This window comes from Sceloporus undulatus, chromosome 3 (genome assembly GCF_019175285.1).
Source record: "Sceloporus undulatus isolate JIND9_A2432 ecotype Alabama chromosome 3, SceUnd_v1.1, whole genome shotgun sequence".
NCBI lineage: Eukaryota > Metazoa > Chordata > Lepidosauria > Squamata > Phrynosomatidae > Sceloporus > Sceloporus undulatus.
In genome coordinates, this window is record NC_056524.1 from 97,960,231 (window position 1) to 97,979,054 (window position 18,824).

At 40.9% G+C, this 18,824-nt stretch overlaps 1 protein-coding gene across 1 annotated transcript in view; it reads left to right on the forward strand.

Moving 5' to 3' along the window:
* Positions 1–18,824, forward strand: part of OCA2 (OCA2 melanosomal transmembrane protein) — a 224,097-nt gene that overhangs the window by 71,718 nt on the left and 133,555 nt on the right. The window contains 3 exon segments of the mRNA XM_042459282.1: positions 7,248–7,319; positions 10,956–11,021; positions 11,709–11,765. Coding sequence (XP_042315216.1) covers positions 7,248–7,319; positions 10,956–11,021; positions 11,709–11,765 — 195 coding nt within the window.

Consider the following 18,824-nt stretch of genomic DNA (forward strand, 5'->3'; position numbering starts at 1 on the left):
GCTAATACCCCAGAGGACAGGATCAAGATTCAAAATGACCTGAATAGACTAGAAAGCTGGGCCAAAGCTAACAAAATGAAATTCAACACGGAGACATGTAAGGTATTGCACTTAGGGCGGAAAAATAAAATGCACAGATATAGGATGGGTAACACCTGGCTGAATGAAACTACGTGTGAAAGGGATCTAGGAGTCCAAGTAGACCACAGTGAACATGGGCGAACAGTGTGATGCGGCAGCTAAAAGGCTAATGCAATTTTAGGCTGCATCAATAAAAGTATAGTGTCTAGATCAAGAGAAGTAATAGTGCCTTCTGCTTTGGTCAGGCCCCACCTAGAATATTGTGTCCAGTTCTGGGTGCCACAATTCAGAAAGGACATTGAGAAACTGGAGCGTGTCCAAAGGAGGGCGACAAAAATGGTGAAGGGTCTGGAAACCATGCCCTATGAGGAACGCCTTAGGGAGCTGGGGATGTTTAGCCTGGAGAAAAGAAGGTTAAGAGGTGATATGATAGCCCTGTTTAAATATTTGAAGCGATGTCATATTGAGGAGGGAACAAGCTTGTTTTTTTCTGCTCCAGAGAACAGGACCCGGAACAATGGATGCAAGCTGCAGGAAAAGAGATTGCAGCTCAACATTAGGAGGAACTTCCTGACAGTAAGGGCTGTTCGACAGTGGAACACACTACCTTGGAAAGTAGTGGAGTCTCCTTCCTTGGAGGTCTTTAAACAGAGGCTGGATGGCCATCTGTCAAGGATGCTTTGATTTGGATTTCCTGCATGGCAGGGGGTTGGACTGGATGGCCCTAGTGGTCTCTTCCAACTCTACGATTCTATTATTCTATGATTCTATAATGTATGAAGTACAAATGTTTTTACTTCTCAGCTCTGCTAAGGCAATTGATCCTTTCCTCATTTAATTCTTGATTTCACTTCTTTTCTCCATTCTCTCTCTCTCTCATGAGCTTTCTCTTTCACCATTCCACAGTAACTCCTAGCCAAACATCTTCTCCTTTCTTTCTTTCTTTCTTTCTTTCTCTCATTCTCTTTCTCTCTTTCTTCTTCTTTTTCCATATCCTTCAGATTTTCTCCTCACTCAGAAAGCCTGTGTACAGCCATGATCTCCCTTGCTCCCCATTCCCTATCTTTCTCCTCTTTGTTGTTCTGTTGCTGTTCTCTCCTTACAACTTGCTAAGCATCTTTTCCTCCTCCTCCTTATGCCTGTCCACAACTGCCTAAATGCCTTTTTTCTTTTCTTTTTCTCCCCCTCTTCTTTCCTCTCCCCATACTTATTTCTAAAATGCAGAATTTGAAAAATATTTGAAGTGATAAGAGTAACAATGGCCCTATGTTAAAAAGCCAGCCTTGGAAAAACGATTAAACAAAGCTTGGAACAGTTTGTCATTCCCCTGCCCTTATTTTCAAATGAGAGGTTGCAAAACTGTCTTTGGTTGGTTTAAAAATCACATGTATTATAAAGAAGAGGACTTGCAAACATATCTAGACAGAGCTGATTGTAGAACGCATAGCTGGAAAAATTGAATTTTCAACTAGAGAAACATTTTCTTTTATGTTAAACTTTGTGGGTTTTAAAAATCGAATGATATACTCTGAAGAGAAGTGACTGATGCTTAATCATGTTTAGTCACATGGCTGCTCCTTGTGAAGGTACCAGGAATTGTCCCTATGTCTCAGGTTTTGGCTCTGAAATGTCAGGATCTTGAATATATTTCATCTGGCAAGCCTAGTTCTAGGTTGTATAATTCCACTGCTTCTTTTGTATTCTAAAATCTGGTGTCTACATATTGATCGAGGATGGGCAACTTTAGGTTGGGTGTCTAGAGGCCATTCTAGTTTTTAAAGAATGGCTTTTAAGACATAAAATAGCCCTGAGGGTAGAAATTATGCTTAAGGGGCAAATCATGCCTTCTACAGGCTTTTTGGGTGTATGATTTGGCATCTGGCGGAATTTTATTGGAGGTGGAGGTGTCTGGAGTAGTTGAAGGTGCACGCTGGACTACACATATTCATGTTGTAGAATGATTGTGAAGTATATATTTTAAAAAGTGTGCATCTTCTTATTTGCATATATTGTCTTGTAACGGCCTATGTTCAATCTGGCACTGGAATGTCAATCTATCTATCATAAAAAATAGCTGCTAATACATTTTAGTGCTTGAAAATGGTAAAAAATGCAGTAGATAATTTAAATCTGTAACCCCTGGATCTTTGCTTATGAAAATGAATTCTTCTCTGGGAATTTTTTTTCCTGTATAGCAAGCACAAATATTGGAATAGATAAAATCTGAAGCATTTGAAGCTTTACACTCAAGTCACTGACAGTCATTTTTCATTGGCTGTTTATTCCGATTAAAAAGAAAGTAAGGCAGAGAAGAGCTGTTGCATTCAATATGTCATTTATCAGCTGAAAGCACATTTCAGAAAGACAATGCTTTTAGATTTTTGGCTGGGAAAGCATCCATTGTTTTAAATGCTGAAACAATGGTCAATTTGGTCCTTATGTAATTTTATTTTTTTTACCCTGTGGGAATCCCCACTGGCTCTGCTGTTTGCCATTAGCATTATGCCATTTGTGCTACAGATTTTAGAAAGAAACTTTCTCAAGAACACTTTGAAGTGTTTGACAAATTCCATTCAGGTTCTTGTCCCAAAGGAATCTGACTATCAGGAAGGCGATTTCAGAGATTTGAATTTGTTTCAACCTGTTCTATTTTTAGGAACAATGTTATCCTACACCATCTGGTGGAGGTCAGCAAAAAGGAATAAATTAGCTTCTCAGAGCAAAAATGCTGAAAAATTGTACACATTGGTATCAGATAGTGGACAAAAAACTGAAGGGGCATCATTATATATTCAAATTCTAACCTCACAAGTGTTAGATATCCATGGTATCTTGCTGTTCTTACCTTTGAAGACCTTATGAAAAAGAGTTCTAGAAAGATGAAGGAGAACTAATGGAGGAAGAACTAGAGGTAATTATTATCACTGACAGCACAACTATGGATGAATTCTGACATAACAGAATTTTGTGGCTGTAGTACTATGGCAAAAATATGAGCTTGCACATCTCTAGCAGGGATTCTTTTAGAAGCCCTTATTCCTATACACCCTTGCATTCCCCTAAAGCTGCTCTGAATATTCAGGAGATTCTTCCAGGCAGAACTGAAGACAATAAAAGAGACTGTATCAAGAAAATAAATTGGTGCTGCTGCTGCTGCTGCTGGAATCCCTTTAATTGTGTACATTAATCCTAATCACATGTTACTTATATGAATGGGAAAACTATTGTGTCTTTGATGCACTCAGTCTTGTGCTCTCTTCCAAGCCCTACCCTGCCCATTCACACATTGTCATTGACTTTGGAAGCGGTATGTACAAGGTGCCTTCCTTGGATTCTGGATGAGATGTGCAGTTTTGGGCATGTGGATGAAGACAAAGCCCATCTGATCCTTTGAACAGGGTTGTCCCTTCAATCATGTTGTGTGTGAAAAGGACTACAACGTCATCAGTCAACATATTTAATCTGACCTTTCTCTTTCATAATTGTACCCGAGAAAAGGGTGGAGAAGAGTAATTTTATGTGATGTATGAAAGCACATTTCCTAAATGCATTTAGATTGAAAACCTTGTATTATTGAAGTCTTGGTAGATGAGCTTTGTGAAAACATTTAAAATAAAAACTGTAATAAAAATGCTGCAGCTGTTATTGAAAAAGCAACATTTATGTCTATAGAATTCAGAAATTTGGTTTACAGATAGAGCGTTCTAGATTGCTGCTGCTGCTGCTGTTTTGAGGGTTTATGCTCACTTTTTAGACAGTGTAAAGAGTACATTAAGGGACATGTTGGCTCAGCAGTTAAGACACTGACTCTGACCATTGCAAGGTTGGCAGATCAGCAGTTTGAGATCCAAGCAGCGTGTGATGGAGTGAGCTCCCATCACTAGTCCCAGCTTCTGCCAACCTAGCAGTTCAAAAGCATGCAAAAGTGCAAGTAGATAAATATGTATCACTCCGATGGGAAGGTACCATGCTGGCCACATGCACAGAGTCATCTTTTACAATGCTGGCTCCCTCCCTTGGTTTTAGTAATGGAGATGGACACTGCCCCTTAAAGCTGTAGATGACTAGACAAACATGTCAAAGGGGAAACCTTTAGCTTTACCTTTAAAGAGTTCACTTGAAGCCAAGAAGGCCTTTATTTTTATAAGACACTATTATCCTATGCAGGTTATTTTCTTCAGAGAAGTCTCCTTAAAGATGGTTAACATAATCATAGGTTTCTGGTCAATAACATAACCTTTCAGACCATGTAGCTCCCACCCAGTAGAATTTTATCATGTTATATAGCTACTTATTTGGTTTCTGGAATGAAAAGGAGTGAATTGGTAGATTGATTTACGTAGTCAGATGTCCCTGCTCCCCAAAGGCTCTCACATGCAAGAGGAAATCATTGTTTCCCCTTCCATCAAATTCTATCCAGAAATGTATCTCCTGAGCACCAAGCTTCTCAGAAATGTTATTTGCGCTGGCAACCAGAGGCTAGATCTAGTGCAAATGATTTTGTTCTTCACTTTATGTCTTTGGTATCTTTGGGAACCAAAGTACTGAATAAGACTTATATATCTGTGCTCATAATCTGATGAGTCATTTCATTGGTATATAATAGTATTCAGGTCTCAATTAATTTTTTCTAAAAGCAAGGCTAACCCCTTTCCAGACTTTTTCATGTCATGATATAAATAAGCAGAGGGAACAACAGGTTGCTTTCTGCTTTGCCAAAGCAATTGTAATGAAATTAACAGTAAATGAGCTTTGCTGAAATGATACTTTCCTTTGAGTAATATTTTAAGTATTGCTAATCCATTTTGCAGGTGATTCAGTGATAACAGTAAATTCTTTTAATTATATTAAACCTTTTGCAATTGAATTTCATTTAATGAAACTACCCATATAACGGTAAAAATTGATTCAGTTTGTAGAACTGATCTTGTGGACATACTAAATCAGGGCAGCACTGAGACCTTTACAAATATATGGAGATGTTTCATCCTGATACTTTTCTTTTAAATATTTACAAAAACAGAACAGTGAAAATTAAAGAACAAATGTTTTTGTTTTCATGGCAGTATTATGGGTAGCTGAGCTAGCTAGTTCTTGGAACAACACTGGTGCAGGCATTAAAGCAAAGATGAGAGGGGAAATGTGGATAACACATCTGCTCTTCATGTATACATATTTTACTCAAAGGGAAAATATCCGCATTTAGAAGTAACATATTAAGAACACATTATGGTTGCCAAGAGATGGAGCAAATATGTTGAGAGGGTGTAGTGTTTGTTACTGTCTTTCTTTCTTTCTTTCTTTCTTTCTTTCTTTCTTTCTTTCTTTCTTTTTAAAGCATCCAAACGATGTTTCTGTTGTCCTGGACTTCTTTATTTTGACAATTCTTGGCACCAGCTGCAACATTTTCTTTTCAGCCTCCAGTAGATTTCTTTTTAGTTTTGAGAGATGTTAGAATAATAAGAAAAAGGCGCCTCTCCTTTCAAATTTTGTCCCTTAGATTTTTAGTGCCACAGTGTCTCAGTGAAATCACACTTTTGAAGTATAACCCTATTACTCTAAGAAAAAAAAAATAAGGCGAAAAGAGGGAAAAATTGCCCTTCAAACTATAGGAGAACTTGAACAAACCATGGTTCATTAAAAGAAAGAAAAAATGGAAGAGCTCTAATACAGATCCAAGAAATCACTACTTAGGGGCTGAGCAGATGGAGAGAAAAACTGGGTAATTCTCAAGTTTTCCCGATTTGTCTGGAACCATTGCTAGTTAAGAGCCCTGGTGGCGCAATGGTTAAATGCTTGTACTGCATCCACTCACTCACAAACTGCAAGGTTGTGAGTTGAATCCTAGCCAAGGGCTCAAGCTCTCATGCTTGCATCCTCCCAAGGTTGCTAAAATGAGTACCCAGCTTGTTGAGGGCAATTAGCTTACACATTGTACAGCACTTAGGGAGTGCTTAAGTGCACTGATAAGCAGTATAGAAATGTACTTGCTATTGCTATCCCACAGCCCACTCCCAGGATGGATTGAATACCCACAGGCAGTCTGTACCATGTGGTGTCAAGCCACACTACTCAATATTTTTTTAACCTCCCTTCATACATGTGCATGATCACATGAACACACTGTCTGTGACTGCCATTGAATGCCCCATGTGACTGGCCACACAGTTGCACAAGCGATACAATGTTGTACAGTGCATTGGTGTGCCCAGTGATAAACTGGCAAAGTGCAGTCATGGAGGCTCCCCATACATGCCCTTTCCCCCTCTTCATCCCCATGCTTCCCTGTTGGGCTGGTCAGTTTGTGTATGTTTTTATTACATCCATTGCATCATTGGTCACCTGCCCTGTTTGTTGTAATTTCACTTCATTGGGTGTGTGATGGCACACTGGGTCGATGGTGCACTTGGCCACTCATGCATCTGTATGCTTGTGAAATGAAAAACACTGTGTGGTAAGCAATGGTCCCAGTGGCTGCATCTTACTGGGTCCAGGGTGCATGCTCCAGACCACTTCCATAAGCCACCTAGGTCTTATTGTAGTTGTGTCACCCTGCTTCTATGCCGGTGTGATAATGTGCACTTTTCATGTTAGAGCAGAGCATAAGGGCATTATTTTGCTCCTGTTTTTTGCCCCAGAGTGCACATTTCTCCAGGTTTCACACAGTTTCAGCCTCGTGCATCATATAAACAGCTGAGGCTCAAAACTGGGTGAAATCTCCCCCCCCCCCAGTGTGGATAGCTCCAAAGAAGACAAACAACAACCATCAAACCCCAGCAAAACTCAAGGAGCTGTATTTTGAGAACTCACACATTTTTATACTAGTCTGAAACTGCTCTTAATTCATTGGGGTTTTGAAACTGTGAGAGGATAAGATTTCACATTTTGCTTTTAACTTGAGGAGGCTCATACCTCTTCAATTTTTTGGTATAATTAAAAGCAAGTTTTAAACTTTTTATTTTAGTTTTCCTTGAGCCCTATCTCTGACCAGTGATTTGCAATAAGGAGCTATTTAAAAATTGTGAGCAATTCTTTACATCACATTGGAGGATATTTGGTGGTAGAAGGGAAGGGCAGAAAAAGGTGATTCAACCGTCAAACTTTAGATAAGGATATTCTTTGATTACCACTTTTCCTGCATGGTTTGATGACTCTTTTTCTTGCAGATTGTTCACAGAACATTAGCAGCAATTCTAGGTTCCCTGGCTGCATTAGCTGCCTTGGCTACAATTGGTGATGTAAGTATCATATTTTAAATATATGTTTTACACCCGTCATGTCTGCAAGTCCCTAAATTCATAAACAGTCTTGCCATGAACAGTAGTACTAATCAAGGAAACATCTATAGTCAGCTGTAGGGAGTATAGGTGTTGGTGTGTATAACACCAAAAGTATTTTAAGGTCTCTCTCTGTGTGTGAATGATTGTGTTACAATATTAAATTCAAAATTAGATTCAAAAGGGGTCTCAATTAGAGTAAATTCATGAATATTATAGAATGGTAGAAGAACTGGAATGTTAGTTCTACCAGTCATTGGATGGTACAAAAAGGAAGCACTGTTTCATTCCCTGGCCTCTTCTTTCTCAACCTCAGCTCTTAGTCCATCACCTCCTCCTCATCTACACATTAGTGCAACTCAAATGGACTCTGCCCACAACAGCAATAAAACATTATTGCCAATGTGCAGCAAGAGGGATGGCACAGTTGGTTGCTGGGCTCTGGAAAATGTGTACACCTTTCATAACAGTTGTGGTTCCCCACTCCCTTCTCTTTTATCCGAAGAACTGAGGTACTGAGAATCAAGCTGATACACTTCATGTAGCTTTAGAGTTCTGTTAATCTCAATGTGCTGTTAATTATCCATTTCAAAGCTTGAAATCTGAAAAATGTACACAAACCTTGTCTAGTGTCCCACCTACCACATTCTTTTTCCCAGACCTATTTGAACCATTGGATTTGACTACAGTAGTGCTTGTTGACTAACCATTTTTGTTGTTGTTGTTGCTGTTGGCTGTCTGAGAAGGAAGTGTCACAGTACCATCAGAAGTGTTAAGGGACAGTGTAACCTCCCCTACTACATCCTTATGAGGTTTCCAAATCAGAAATGCAGGGGCTATATCATTTCAAATGTTGCCATTACCGAAGTTTTGCCAAACTGTATTTACAAAAAGGGGAAAGTTATCAATGTTGATAACTGAGATGAATATAAAAAATGCTGCAGTGTTTATTTATCTGCAGGTTGAGTCTCCCTTATCTGGAATTCTGAAATCCAAAATATTCCAAAAAACAAAACTTTTTTCATGGGTGGCTGAGATACTGACACCTTTGCTTTCTGATGGTTAAATGTACACAAACTTTGTGTGAGAGATAAAATTATTTTCAAAATTGATTTAAATTACCTTCAGGCTATGTGCATAAAGCATATAGGAACCATAAATATATTTTATATTTAGACTTGGGCCCCATCTCCAAGATATCTCATTATGTACATATATGCCAATACAGGTATTTCCCGATTTAAAAATAAAATCCAAAATCTAAAACACTTCTGATTCCAAGCATTTTGGATAAAGGAGACTCAACCTGCATATTTAGAAAGCAATTGAGGAAGATACCGATCTTCCACAAAGAACTCTTCAGCCTTGGTGGCACAGTGGTTAAAGGCCAGTATTGCAGCCACTCACTCACAAACCACAAGGTTATAAATTCAATCCCAGGCAGGGCTCAGGGTCAACTCAGTTTAGCATCCTTCCAAGGTTGCTAAAATGAGTACCCAGCACGTGAAGTCGAAGGTTTTCATGGCCGGCATCCATGGTTTTTTTGTGGGTTTTTTGGGCTATGTGGCCATGTTCTAGAAGATTTTCTTCCTAACGTTTCACCAGCATCTGTGGCTGGTATCTTAAGTACCCAGCTTGTTGGGGTCATTTAGTTTACACACTGTAAACTGCTTAGGGAGTGCTAAAGTGCACTGATAAGCAGTATAGAAATGTACTTGCAATGTATTTGCTACTTGCTGTTGCTTTGCTTCAGAAATATGACCAATATTTTGTTTCCCTTCTTAAAGTCACAGAGAACAGCTATCATAACTTCAGATACCCAAGGATGTTTCTCACAATTTGATACAATACATAACACCTTCATTCTTGATTCTAAGGGCCAAACTATTTATTTATGTATTTATTTCCTGCCTTTCTCCTGGTGTAGGACTCAAGGCAGCATGCAATACCTTAAAAACGCAATACAGTTTAAAAACATTTAATATAAAAGTTAAAATACAATTAAAAATACAGATTAAAAAAAACAAGTTAAAACACCAGTAAAAGGCATTTAAAACACGATGAGATATATATTAGGCAATTTATTAAATATAAAGGCCAAAACCCAACTGCTACGCCTAACTGGAGAGAACCCATTGAATGAATTGATGGATGATAAGTCAGCATTTCATGTAAGCTCTGTTGATTCCGCAGGTCTACCCTAGTTGGGACTAACAATTGGATTCATGCCATTCCATGTAGATTTCACAGGATAGAATTTTTCTTACAAAAAAGCAGACCTGATCCTAACACGGACAGAGATGGACATTAATGGGAGAAGAGGAATCCAGATCTCCCCCAGCCTTTTTAAACAAACATTCTCACCAACATTAGCACCGATACTTTAAGACAAAACTGGATTGTTAGGAAAGGGGGGGGGGGGAGAGAAAGAGGGGAGAAAAAGAAAGGGTGTGTGTGAAATTCATAAGCTATAAATAAATTATTTCCCCATTTGTACTGTATTAATCATCACTGCTAACCAGGGTTTATATGAACTAGGATTCATCTTATAAATTCTGGTTATAAGAGAATTTGTATGGGAAGGAAAAACAGTTTATGAGCCATCATTAGAAGATGGGCATACAGAGTTTATAGAAAAAATAGTCCCCTCTGTTCTTTTTCTGTTGGAGAGTTCACACAGATGGCATATGTAAGAAGGCACATTAAAGTCAGTCTTAATATGATCTTGGATTATCACAGTTGCCATAAACTATTAAGGTCCTGATTATAGCTTATGAGACATCAGATAACAAACACACATTTTTGCTGTGATTTTCCTCCTCATTATCTTGCTTATAATTTATTCCATTTTTTGGCATTATTCTAAGCTGTCTACATGACACATCAGACAAATCTTTGCCAAAGGAGCTTAAATGTAAAAAACCTTTCAACTTTTGACCCTTAGTTTAGAAAAACATTTAGTAATCCAGTTTTCATTTATTTCTATAATAATAATAATAATAATAATAATAATAATTTGTAAATAAGTCCCTTCAAATTGTCTGCATTTTACAGAGACAATGGCGGGATACAAACCGCCATATAGTACGTCTTCTATACGTACTAGGGTTAGGAAGGGGCGGTGCTTCCGCACGGCCCTAACCCTTGTACGTATAGAATATGTACAACATGGTGGTGCCCCTTCCACATGGGGGCCGCCATGTTTACGTACTGGACGCATAGCGTCCAGACGTGTCGCGGCGCCTATGATGTCGCGAATGCGCCAGTGGCGCCTCGCGACGTCATAAAGGCGACGCAAAAAGAAGCTCCGAAATGGAGCTTCTTTTTTGCTCCGCGCGGGAGCCGCGCAGTTTGGCTGCTGCAGCTCCCGCGCGGAGCAAATGGCGCCGGCGGGAGACCACCGCAAAGCGGCGGTCTGTATCCCGCCTATAGCGTTCCCACTATGGGCTCCTAAAAAAAAACTCCAGTTAATTTCTTTCAAAGTAATTTTAATAGGTTTTTTTTAACAAGTAAAAGAAATGAAGTTTGCATTTCCAAAGTTAAATAACTAGGTAGGAGATTCATGGGATTAATGATAATTGTTCTCTTTATTTGCAGAAGCCAAGTCTGGTCAATGTAGTGGCATGGATTGATTATGAAACTCTGGCACTTTTATTTGGAATGGTAATTAAAATCTTCTGTGTATACTGTATGCCCTAATAAGTTCCAGATTCATTTATATAGATAAAGACATAGATAAATGCTTCTAAAGTTAAAATTTGCTGTTTTAGAAAAGAGTTGCCATAATACCAGTTCTTTTCAAGGTGTTTCTGTTTAGAAATTTAGAAGCTTTGACAGTTCAAAACTGGGCAGGGAGACAAAGGCTGCATCCATGCTGTATAAATAATCTAGTTGGACATCACTTAACCTGCTCTGGCTCAATGCTATTCTGGGATTCTGGGAATGGTCATTTATTGTGGCACCAGAGTGGAGCACAGACACGCCATTCCCAGTATTCCCTAGCATTGAACAAGGACAGTTAAAGCAGTGTCAAAGTCAACTGTTTCTGCAGTGTGGATGCAGCCTGAATGAATTTGACCAAATTTTGGTGCGGCCAATGTTGGACAAATTTCATTGAGAAAAAATATACACCCATTGACCTTTCTGACAGGAAAAAAAATTCCCTTAAGTGCATGGATAAGTATGCATTCTGCATTATTATTTATGGAAGTTTGTTAGTGATGGCATTTTAGATAGTTGCATAATTTTGAACAGAAATATTCTTCAAAAGAAAGGGTATAGAACACTTTTTATTTATTAAAAATAAGTTCTTGTGTAGCAAAACGTTTCTTTTAACATTCCTTCCTATAGATGCTGCTAGTTGCTATCTTCTCTGAAACTGGATTTTTTGATTTTTGTGCAGTAAAGGTAAGTTTGGTTTTGGTCCCCTCCCCACCCTCTTTTGCTTTTAATGGCAAACATTTCTATTTAGCTCTAGGGATGACAAGTACTTTGACATCCATATTATATTGAACAAATGAAAATATACTTGAAAGTTCCTCTCTTTCTCCTCCCCTCTCCCCATCCCCCCCATCAGGTTAATTACTTGCTTCAGACTTAGTGCTTGTTTACACTTGCAAGTATACTCTGGGCTGCCCCTGGAGTATTCTGGCCCCTGAATTCCACCCAAATGCATCTCTTACCTTGGGCTCTCTTCCCCCGGGACAACAGGCATCTGCCTTCCCATGTGATCCCCATTCATCACCTGGCACCATTTCGGAGGTCAGAACAATGTGCCCAATGTTGGGTGCCTCATTCTGACCTCAGAGTGACTTGTGCCCACAGCGGTGACACTAGGCGATGAACAGAGACTGCAAAGTTTATCGCACAGGCCCTAAAACGGGCCCATTGTTTTTCAAAACAGGGGCGCTCACGGGCGCGTACAGAACAGGATGGGGCTAAGAAGTAGAGTTTACCACATATTGTAATGCCGCTGCTGCCGCTGGGCATTCCAATCATGTCCTACATCCATTCCAGTGGGCGTGATTTCTGAGAATGCTTTGGAACAGTTCTCAGAAATCGTGCCCTCTGGAACGGATGTAGGGCGCAATTAGAATGCTTGGTGGCAGCAACGGTGTTACAGTGTGCGGTAAACTCCAGTGAAAAGGCAGCCAGCTGTCTTCACTGAACACCTGCTGAAAACCCACAGCAAAATAACAGTTTTTGAAATGTGTATTAAAGGGAGGAAGCTCCAAATTGGGTGCAGGCGTTATGAAAATAGTTCACACCCAATTCAGGTTTTGGCCCTACACATCAGGGAAATATATATCTCAATCGGCATATTCATTTTTTTCAGGTAGGCATACTAGGTGCACATAATTCTATTGTGGAGAGTGGCCAAGTTCACTTACTCACTCACTCTCTATGTTGATTCTCAGTATTCAATACTCAAGCATGTGACATTCTCAAACATGACACATGTTGTTCCTGACTGTACAAAGAAACATCAGATAATTATTTGTGACCTCACTTGCACTGTTCTGTCTCTGTAGTCATGGAAAGCTGTGGCTACCTCTCCAAGCATCATTATTGGGCAGTTTTGATGACCAAACTTATTAGTTCAGCAGATCAGATATTTATGGTGGGTTACAGACGGGCAGGGGAAGACGTCTTGAAGGTGTATTCTGCTGAATACGGAGCCTCCAGACCGCCCGCCCCGGGGGGCGTGGCTCAGGTGTATGGGGCTTCCACATGGGGGGGCAGTGAAGACGCCTCACCTGGGGCCGTTTCTGACCCGTAGCTTCCATACCGCCGCCTTGCAGGACGCTGCAAAGAGAGAGGCAGCTTCTGCACGGGTGGCCAAAAACGCGGCTTTTTTTTCTTTTGCCAGCTGGCACCCAGGCCCCTTTAAACTTTTTCCCTCGTCCTACCCAAGAACAATGGTGGTCTCCTGCCAGCTGGTGATCAGCTGGTGTTGGCATCCTTGTCCGCTTGCACGTTGCCAGTGTCACCAGCATCATGGATGCCTCCTCTCCTTTGGTCCCCGCGCTCTTGCTGAATCTGCAATGCACAGCCACAGCTGTCGCCGTTGCCACCGCTGTCCCCCTGCCATCCCCCATCACCTCCCTTGTACATATGTAAATATTTAAAGTTTTAGCGTTTTTTTATTGTTAGGTGAAAATGGCACAGGAATGTGTGTAGGGGTTCACTTTAAATTCCAAACTTTCCACAATTCTAGCAGCGCATGCGTACATGTTGCTCTAGGGTTAGGGTTACGAGCATTAAAATAGAGTGCAGCTGTGCTGCAGCTTCCACATCTGCATGGCATCTGACGCTCTAATTAGAGCCTCGGTGCAAACTGCACATGTTCCAGGACCCCGACTCATTATGCGACACAGCTGACTCGGAGCCTTTAAATGGGCAACTTAAATTAGCGGCGTAACAATTCTGGCGTACCGGTGCAGCAGCTTATAGACGGAGATGCGCAGTTGCGCAGTATATAGAAAAGAAGCGGAAAAAAGCAGCACCTTTTTAATGCCGCTTCTTCCCGCTTGGGGCGTGCAGGCGGCGCGTTCATGGCGGCATTCAGGTAAGGGCCGTCTAAAGGCTATACCTTCATGACGTCATGAGCACACCCCTTTTTGCCCGTCTGTAACCCGCCTATATTTTTCAAAAAACCAATTGCTGGTGTATAACTTGATATTTCAAAAATGAGATCTTTCAGTTTTTGAAAAGCCACTGGATGAGTGTGGCTGGGATCTGGGCTGCATATGGCTTGCATTTGCCTGGCCACTGGCAAGTGTGATAACACCCAGTTTTAAAATTAAATGTGCCTTTATCCTTTTGGTGATAACGTGCATTAAAAATAATGAGATAATCTCCATAGTTGCTTCCTCATAGGGGAAAACTCACACTAACTATGCTAGTATATTGGTTGTTATCTGGTGGGCTTGCTTATGGATCTGGATGCCTTCCTGATAGCTCTTGGGGAGTTTTCTGTTGCCTTTGCAGATGATCCTGTCAAAGCTGTGGCTGATCTCTGGAATAGGGAAATGGCTAGGGCAATGTATATGATTGCTCCCAAATGTCCTATTTCATGGAATCAACCCAAGTGAGCCCCCTGGTTCACTAGGGAGCTGATGGTGACAAAACAAGTGGGATGGAGCCTAGAGCAAAGATAATAATAATAATAAATTGTTTATTTATATACCACTTTTCCTTGTAGATCAAAGCGGTGAACAGCAGATAAAATATGCAATTCAACATGCAATTCAACATGCAATTCAACAATATTAAAATCGAAGGATATATATACAACATAGTCAATTGGGGAATATTTTCACTACAGGGAGTTGGGAGGAAGTAGGTTTTTAATGCCTTTTTAAAGGCTTCCACTGTTCCACTGAGGTGGGTCTCTTCGGGAAGAGCATTCCAGAGAGTAGGCGCTACTGCTGTATAAGCTCTTTGATAGGTAGTTGCCAGTCTCACCTTAGGGTGTTCAAGTAATAATTTACCGGTTGTTCTGAGAGTGGATTATGCAGGGAGAGGCGTTCCCTCAAGTAACCCGGGCCCAAGCCATTTAGGGCTTTAAAGGTAATAACCAACACTTTGTACTGGGACCGGAAACGTATTGGCAGCCAGTGAAGAGATTTTAATACGGGTGTTATATGATCTGATCTAGCTGTCCCCGTGATCAATCTGGCTGCAGCGTTTTGAATCAACTGAAGCTTCCGAACCTGATACAAAGGTAGCCCCATGTAGAGCGCATTACAGAAATCCAAGCGAGAGGTTACCAGTGCATGTACTACATTTTCTAGGTCCTTTCGATCCAGGCAGGGGCGTAGTTGGCGTATCAGCCAAAGCTGGTACCAAGCACTCCTGGCCATCGCATCTACTTGAGATGATAACTGCAGAGATGGATCCAGGAGTACTCCCAAACTACGAACTGTGTCCTTTAGGGGAAGTTTAACCCCATCCAGGACAGGATGACAAATTTTCCTGTCTGGACTCGGAGCACCTATCATGAGTACCTCTGTTTTCTCTGGATTCAGTCTGAGTCTGTTTTTCCTCATCCAGCCCATTACTGCCCCCAGGCAGGCATCCAGAGGAGAGATGCCATCCTTAGTCACTGTATCAGTCGGAGACATGGAGAGATAGATCTGGGTGTCATCAGCGTACTGATAACACCGCGCTCCATAGCTCCGGATTATCTCTCCCAACAGCTTCATGTAAATGTTAAATAGCATGGGGGACAGAATGGCGCCCTGAGGGACGCCCGATGTAAGCTCTCTTTTACGAGAGCAGCTGTCCCCCAGCCTCACCATCTGGAACCTTCCTGAGAGATAGGACCGGAACCACTGGAGCGCAGTGCCCCCGATACCTAATTCCCTCAGGCGTTCCAGAAGGATACCATGGTTGATGGTATCGAAGGCCGCTGAGATGTCCAAGAGCACCAACAGAGTTATATTACCCCTGTTGGTGGCCAGACGGAGGTCATCAACTAAGGCGACCATGGCAGTCTCAACTCCGTAACCCGTCCTGAAGCCAGTTTGAAATGGGTCAAGATAATCGGTTTCATCCAAGACCACTTGGAGCTGAGAGGCGACTGCCCTCTCAATCACCTTGCCCAAGAATGATAATAAGGAGACTGGCCTATAATTACTCATTAATAGGGGATCAAGAGAAGGTTTCTTCAAAAGAAGCTTTATGATTGCCTGTTTCAAGGATGATGGAACAGTACCTTCCCGAAGAGATGTATTTATTATCAGATGGTGGACGACTCAGAACAAGTCTTGACTGAACATGGGATAGGGCTCAGTGAAAGCCTATGCTGTGGTGGTGGCACAAGCAGCAGCAGCAGCAGCAGCAGCAACAGCAGCAGCAGCAGCAAATAAATGCTTCTTCCTTGCCACCATTGTATCTGCATAGTGTCATCCACCAGATCTATCTCAAGTGGTCAAGGGCCTTTTACACTGTGCCCCACAAGAGCGGTATATAAACCACACAGCAGCCTATGGCTGCTTCCAGACTGTGGAACATCCTTCCACAAGTGGTCTCTTTGGCCTCCTTCCTCCTGTCTTTTTGCCAGAAGGTGAATATGTTCTTATTTAGGCAGGCATTTAAATTTTAATTATGGTGTTGTAGTGTGTGTGTTGTATTCAATAATTTTTTTTAAAAATGAGACTATATTGTAAATATGTTTTAAGTGTTTTTAGCTGTTTTAACGCTGTTTTTAATAAAACTGATATTAAATTATCTTTTAACTTTTGTAATCAATGCTCCAATTGTGTTTGTTTTTTAAAACTATTGTAAGCTGTCTTGGATTCCATTTTGGGAGAAAGGCACGAAACAAGTGCAATAAATAAATAAATAAACCCAAGAACTGGCTTTCGACAGCCCCAAGGTTTCTGTTTTCTCCCTCCTCCTGTCTCCTGGAGGTGGGATGGGGGAAGAGTTCAGGATCTATTACTTAATCATATTCTAGCCTTATGTCTGAACCTGGACAAGCTGTGATTTATCTTAATTATGGTTAGTTGAAATGAGTCACCTTCAAAACATGGCTATGGAATAGCTTATATCAATTAATCATGCTTAACTGAACTCAGATGTGAAAGTGTTTGATCTTCTGCCAGTAGGCTATGGATGTTACTCTTCAATTATTTCATCCTGTGAAAGAAAACAAGTATTTTTGCACAGTATTCTCATCATATCTGAACATCCCATAGTGCTGGATATTTTTTGTTTGTTCCAGAAAACACTTTTTGGGGATTTGGGATTTAGAAACACATTACCTGTACAAACAACATTTCTTATGTAGGAAACACATTTCTACATAAAATATATTTTTTGCACTAAAAGCTGCATCTTCCTCTGTGCAGAAAAAGCATCCAGTACACATTTGAACACTGGGAGAAAACTGCTCATATTGCTCTATTCTTCAGGACTGTTGGGAAACTCTTTTTCTTGGACCAGAACAAAGGGCCAAAACACTCTGCAGAAATAATCCAGTTTGGCTCAATGCTAGGAAATTCTGGGAACTGTAGTTTTGTGAGACATTTAGCCTTCTCTGTGAGAGAGCTCTGGTGCCACCACAAACTACAGTTCCAGAATTCCCTAGCACTGAACCAGGGCAGTTAAAGCAGTCTCAAACTGGATTATTTCCGCAGTGTGTTTTAGCGCAGTGTTCTCCATTCTTGCAGTACAGTACACAGAGTGAGTAAACTAGTCAAGGAGAAGATTTGGGTTTTCATGAAAAAATAACAAGATGCTAGTAATTTTTATTATTATTTCATAGCCAGTTGATAGAGAGAAGTGCCTGTAGGTTTTTATAACCCAGGTGCCAAAAATAATTTGTTTTGCTTCAGGAACTATATACCATATATTTTGGGAGTAGGCCATTTATTTTTCTGCTTAAGGCAACACTATGTCTTGGACTGTTCCTATAGCCATAGCAGATGTGTGGGTATAATGTGGGGGAGGTTTCATGAATCTTAAATTGACCACTGTGATACTTTTTGCCCAAAGAATCTAATGTTGGGAATGATGAGACAAGCTAAATTGAAGGGATCATGAAAAATGTGCGTGGTTCCAGGTAGTTTTGTATCTCAGTAAATCAACAGCAAACAAATGGAGTGTGAGAGAGGCAGAGAAAGAGATTCCAAGTGCACTGCTTTTGTTCTGAGGGCTTTATCATATGTGGCTTTTAAACCACTATTCCCATGGGAGGGAAGTGGAATTGGCGATGCTGATCGCATAATGCCCCTTCCCTCCCATAGTTGTCCTGTCCCCCAGCCATCTCTTTTCATTCATGGGGGAAACCCGTGAATGAGCTGCCAATGCCCCAGGTGTGGAAAGCCATTCTCAGGGTAGTTGCATTATTGGCAGCCACATGGTGCCACTGTCCCCTCCTTCCCTTTCCTCCTCTCCCATTGAGATTTTTAAAAAATCCTCTTTTGTCTTGCAATTCTGGAGCTCTACAGCCTCAAGGTCTCTTTAAAAAAATAAAACCTTAAATTGGGGCTGCAGAGCTCCAAAATTGTGCAAGAAAAGTTAAAAAAAAATAAAATAAATAAAGGCATGCTGGGGAGGAAGGGAGGGTGGAGTTAAGGGAGAGGATGGGAAGGGAGCGCCATGGGGGCAGCAATCCCCAGTCACTTGAAAGATAATCAATGCAGTAAAAACATTTGTGTGTTGCCCTTTCAATTTCCCCCCATCATTGCATTATTATTCCACTTTAACTACCATGGTTTTGTTTTATGAAATCCTGGGATCTGCAGTTTAGGGAGGGTCATTTAGAATCCTCAGTCAGAAAATTCTATTGCCCCACCAAACTACAAACACCAAGTTTCCATAGAATGGAACCATGATAGTTAGTGGGATAATAGTACTATAACTGTGTAGTGTGAATGAGACCCCTGATCTTCCAGAAAAAAACTGTACCTAAATTGGAGGCTCACTGTGGAAAGAGTGCAAACATTAGCTAATCTT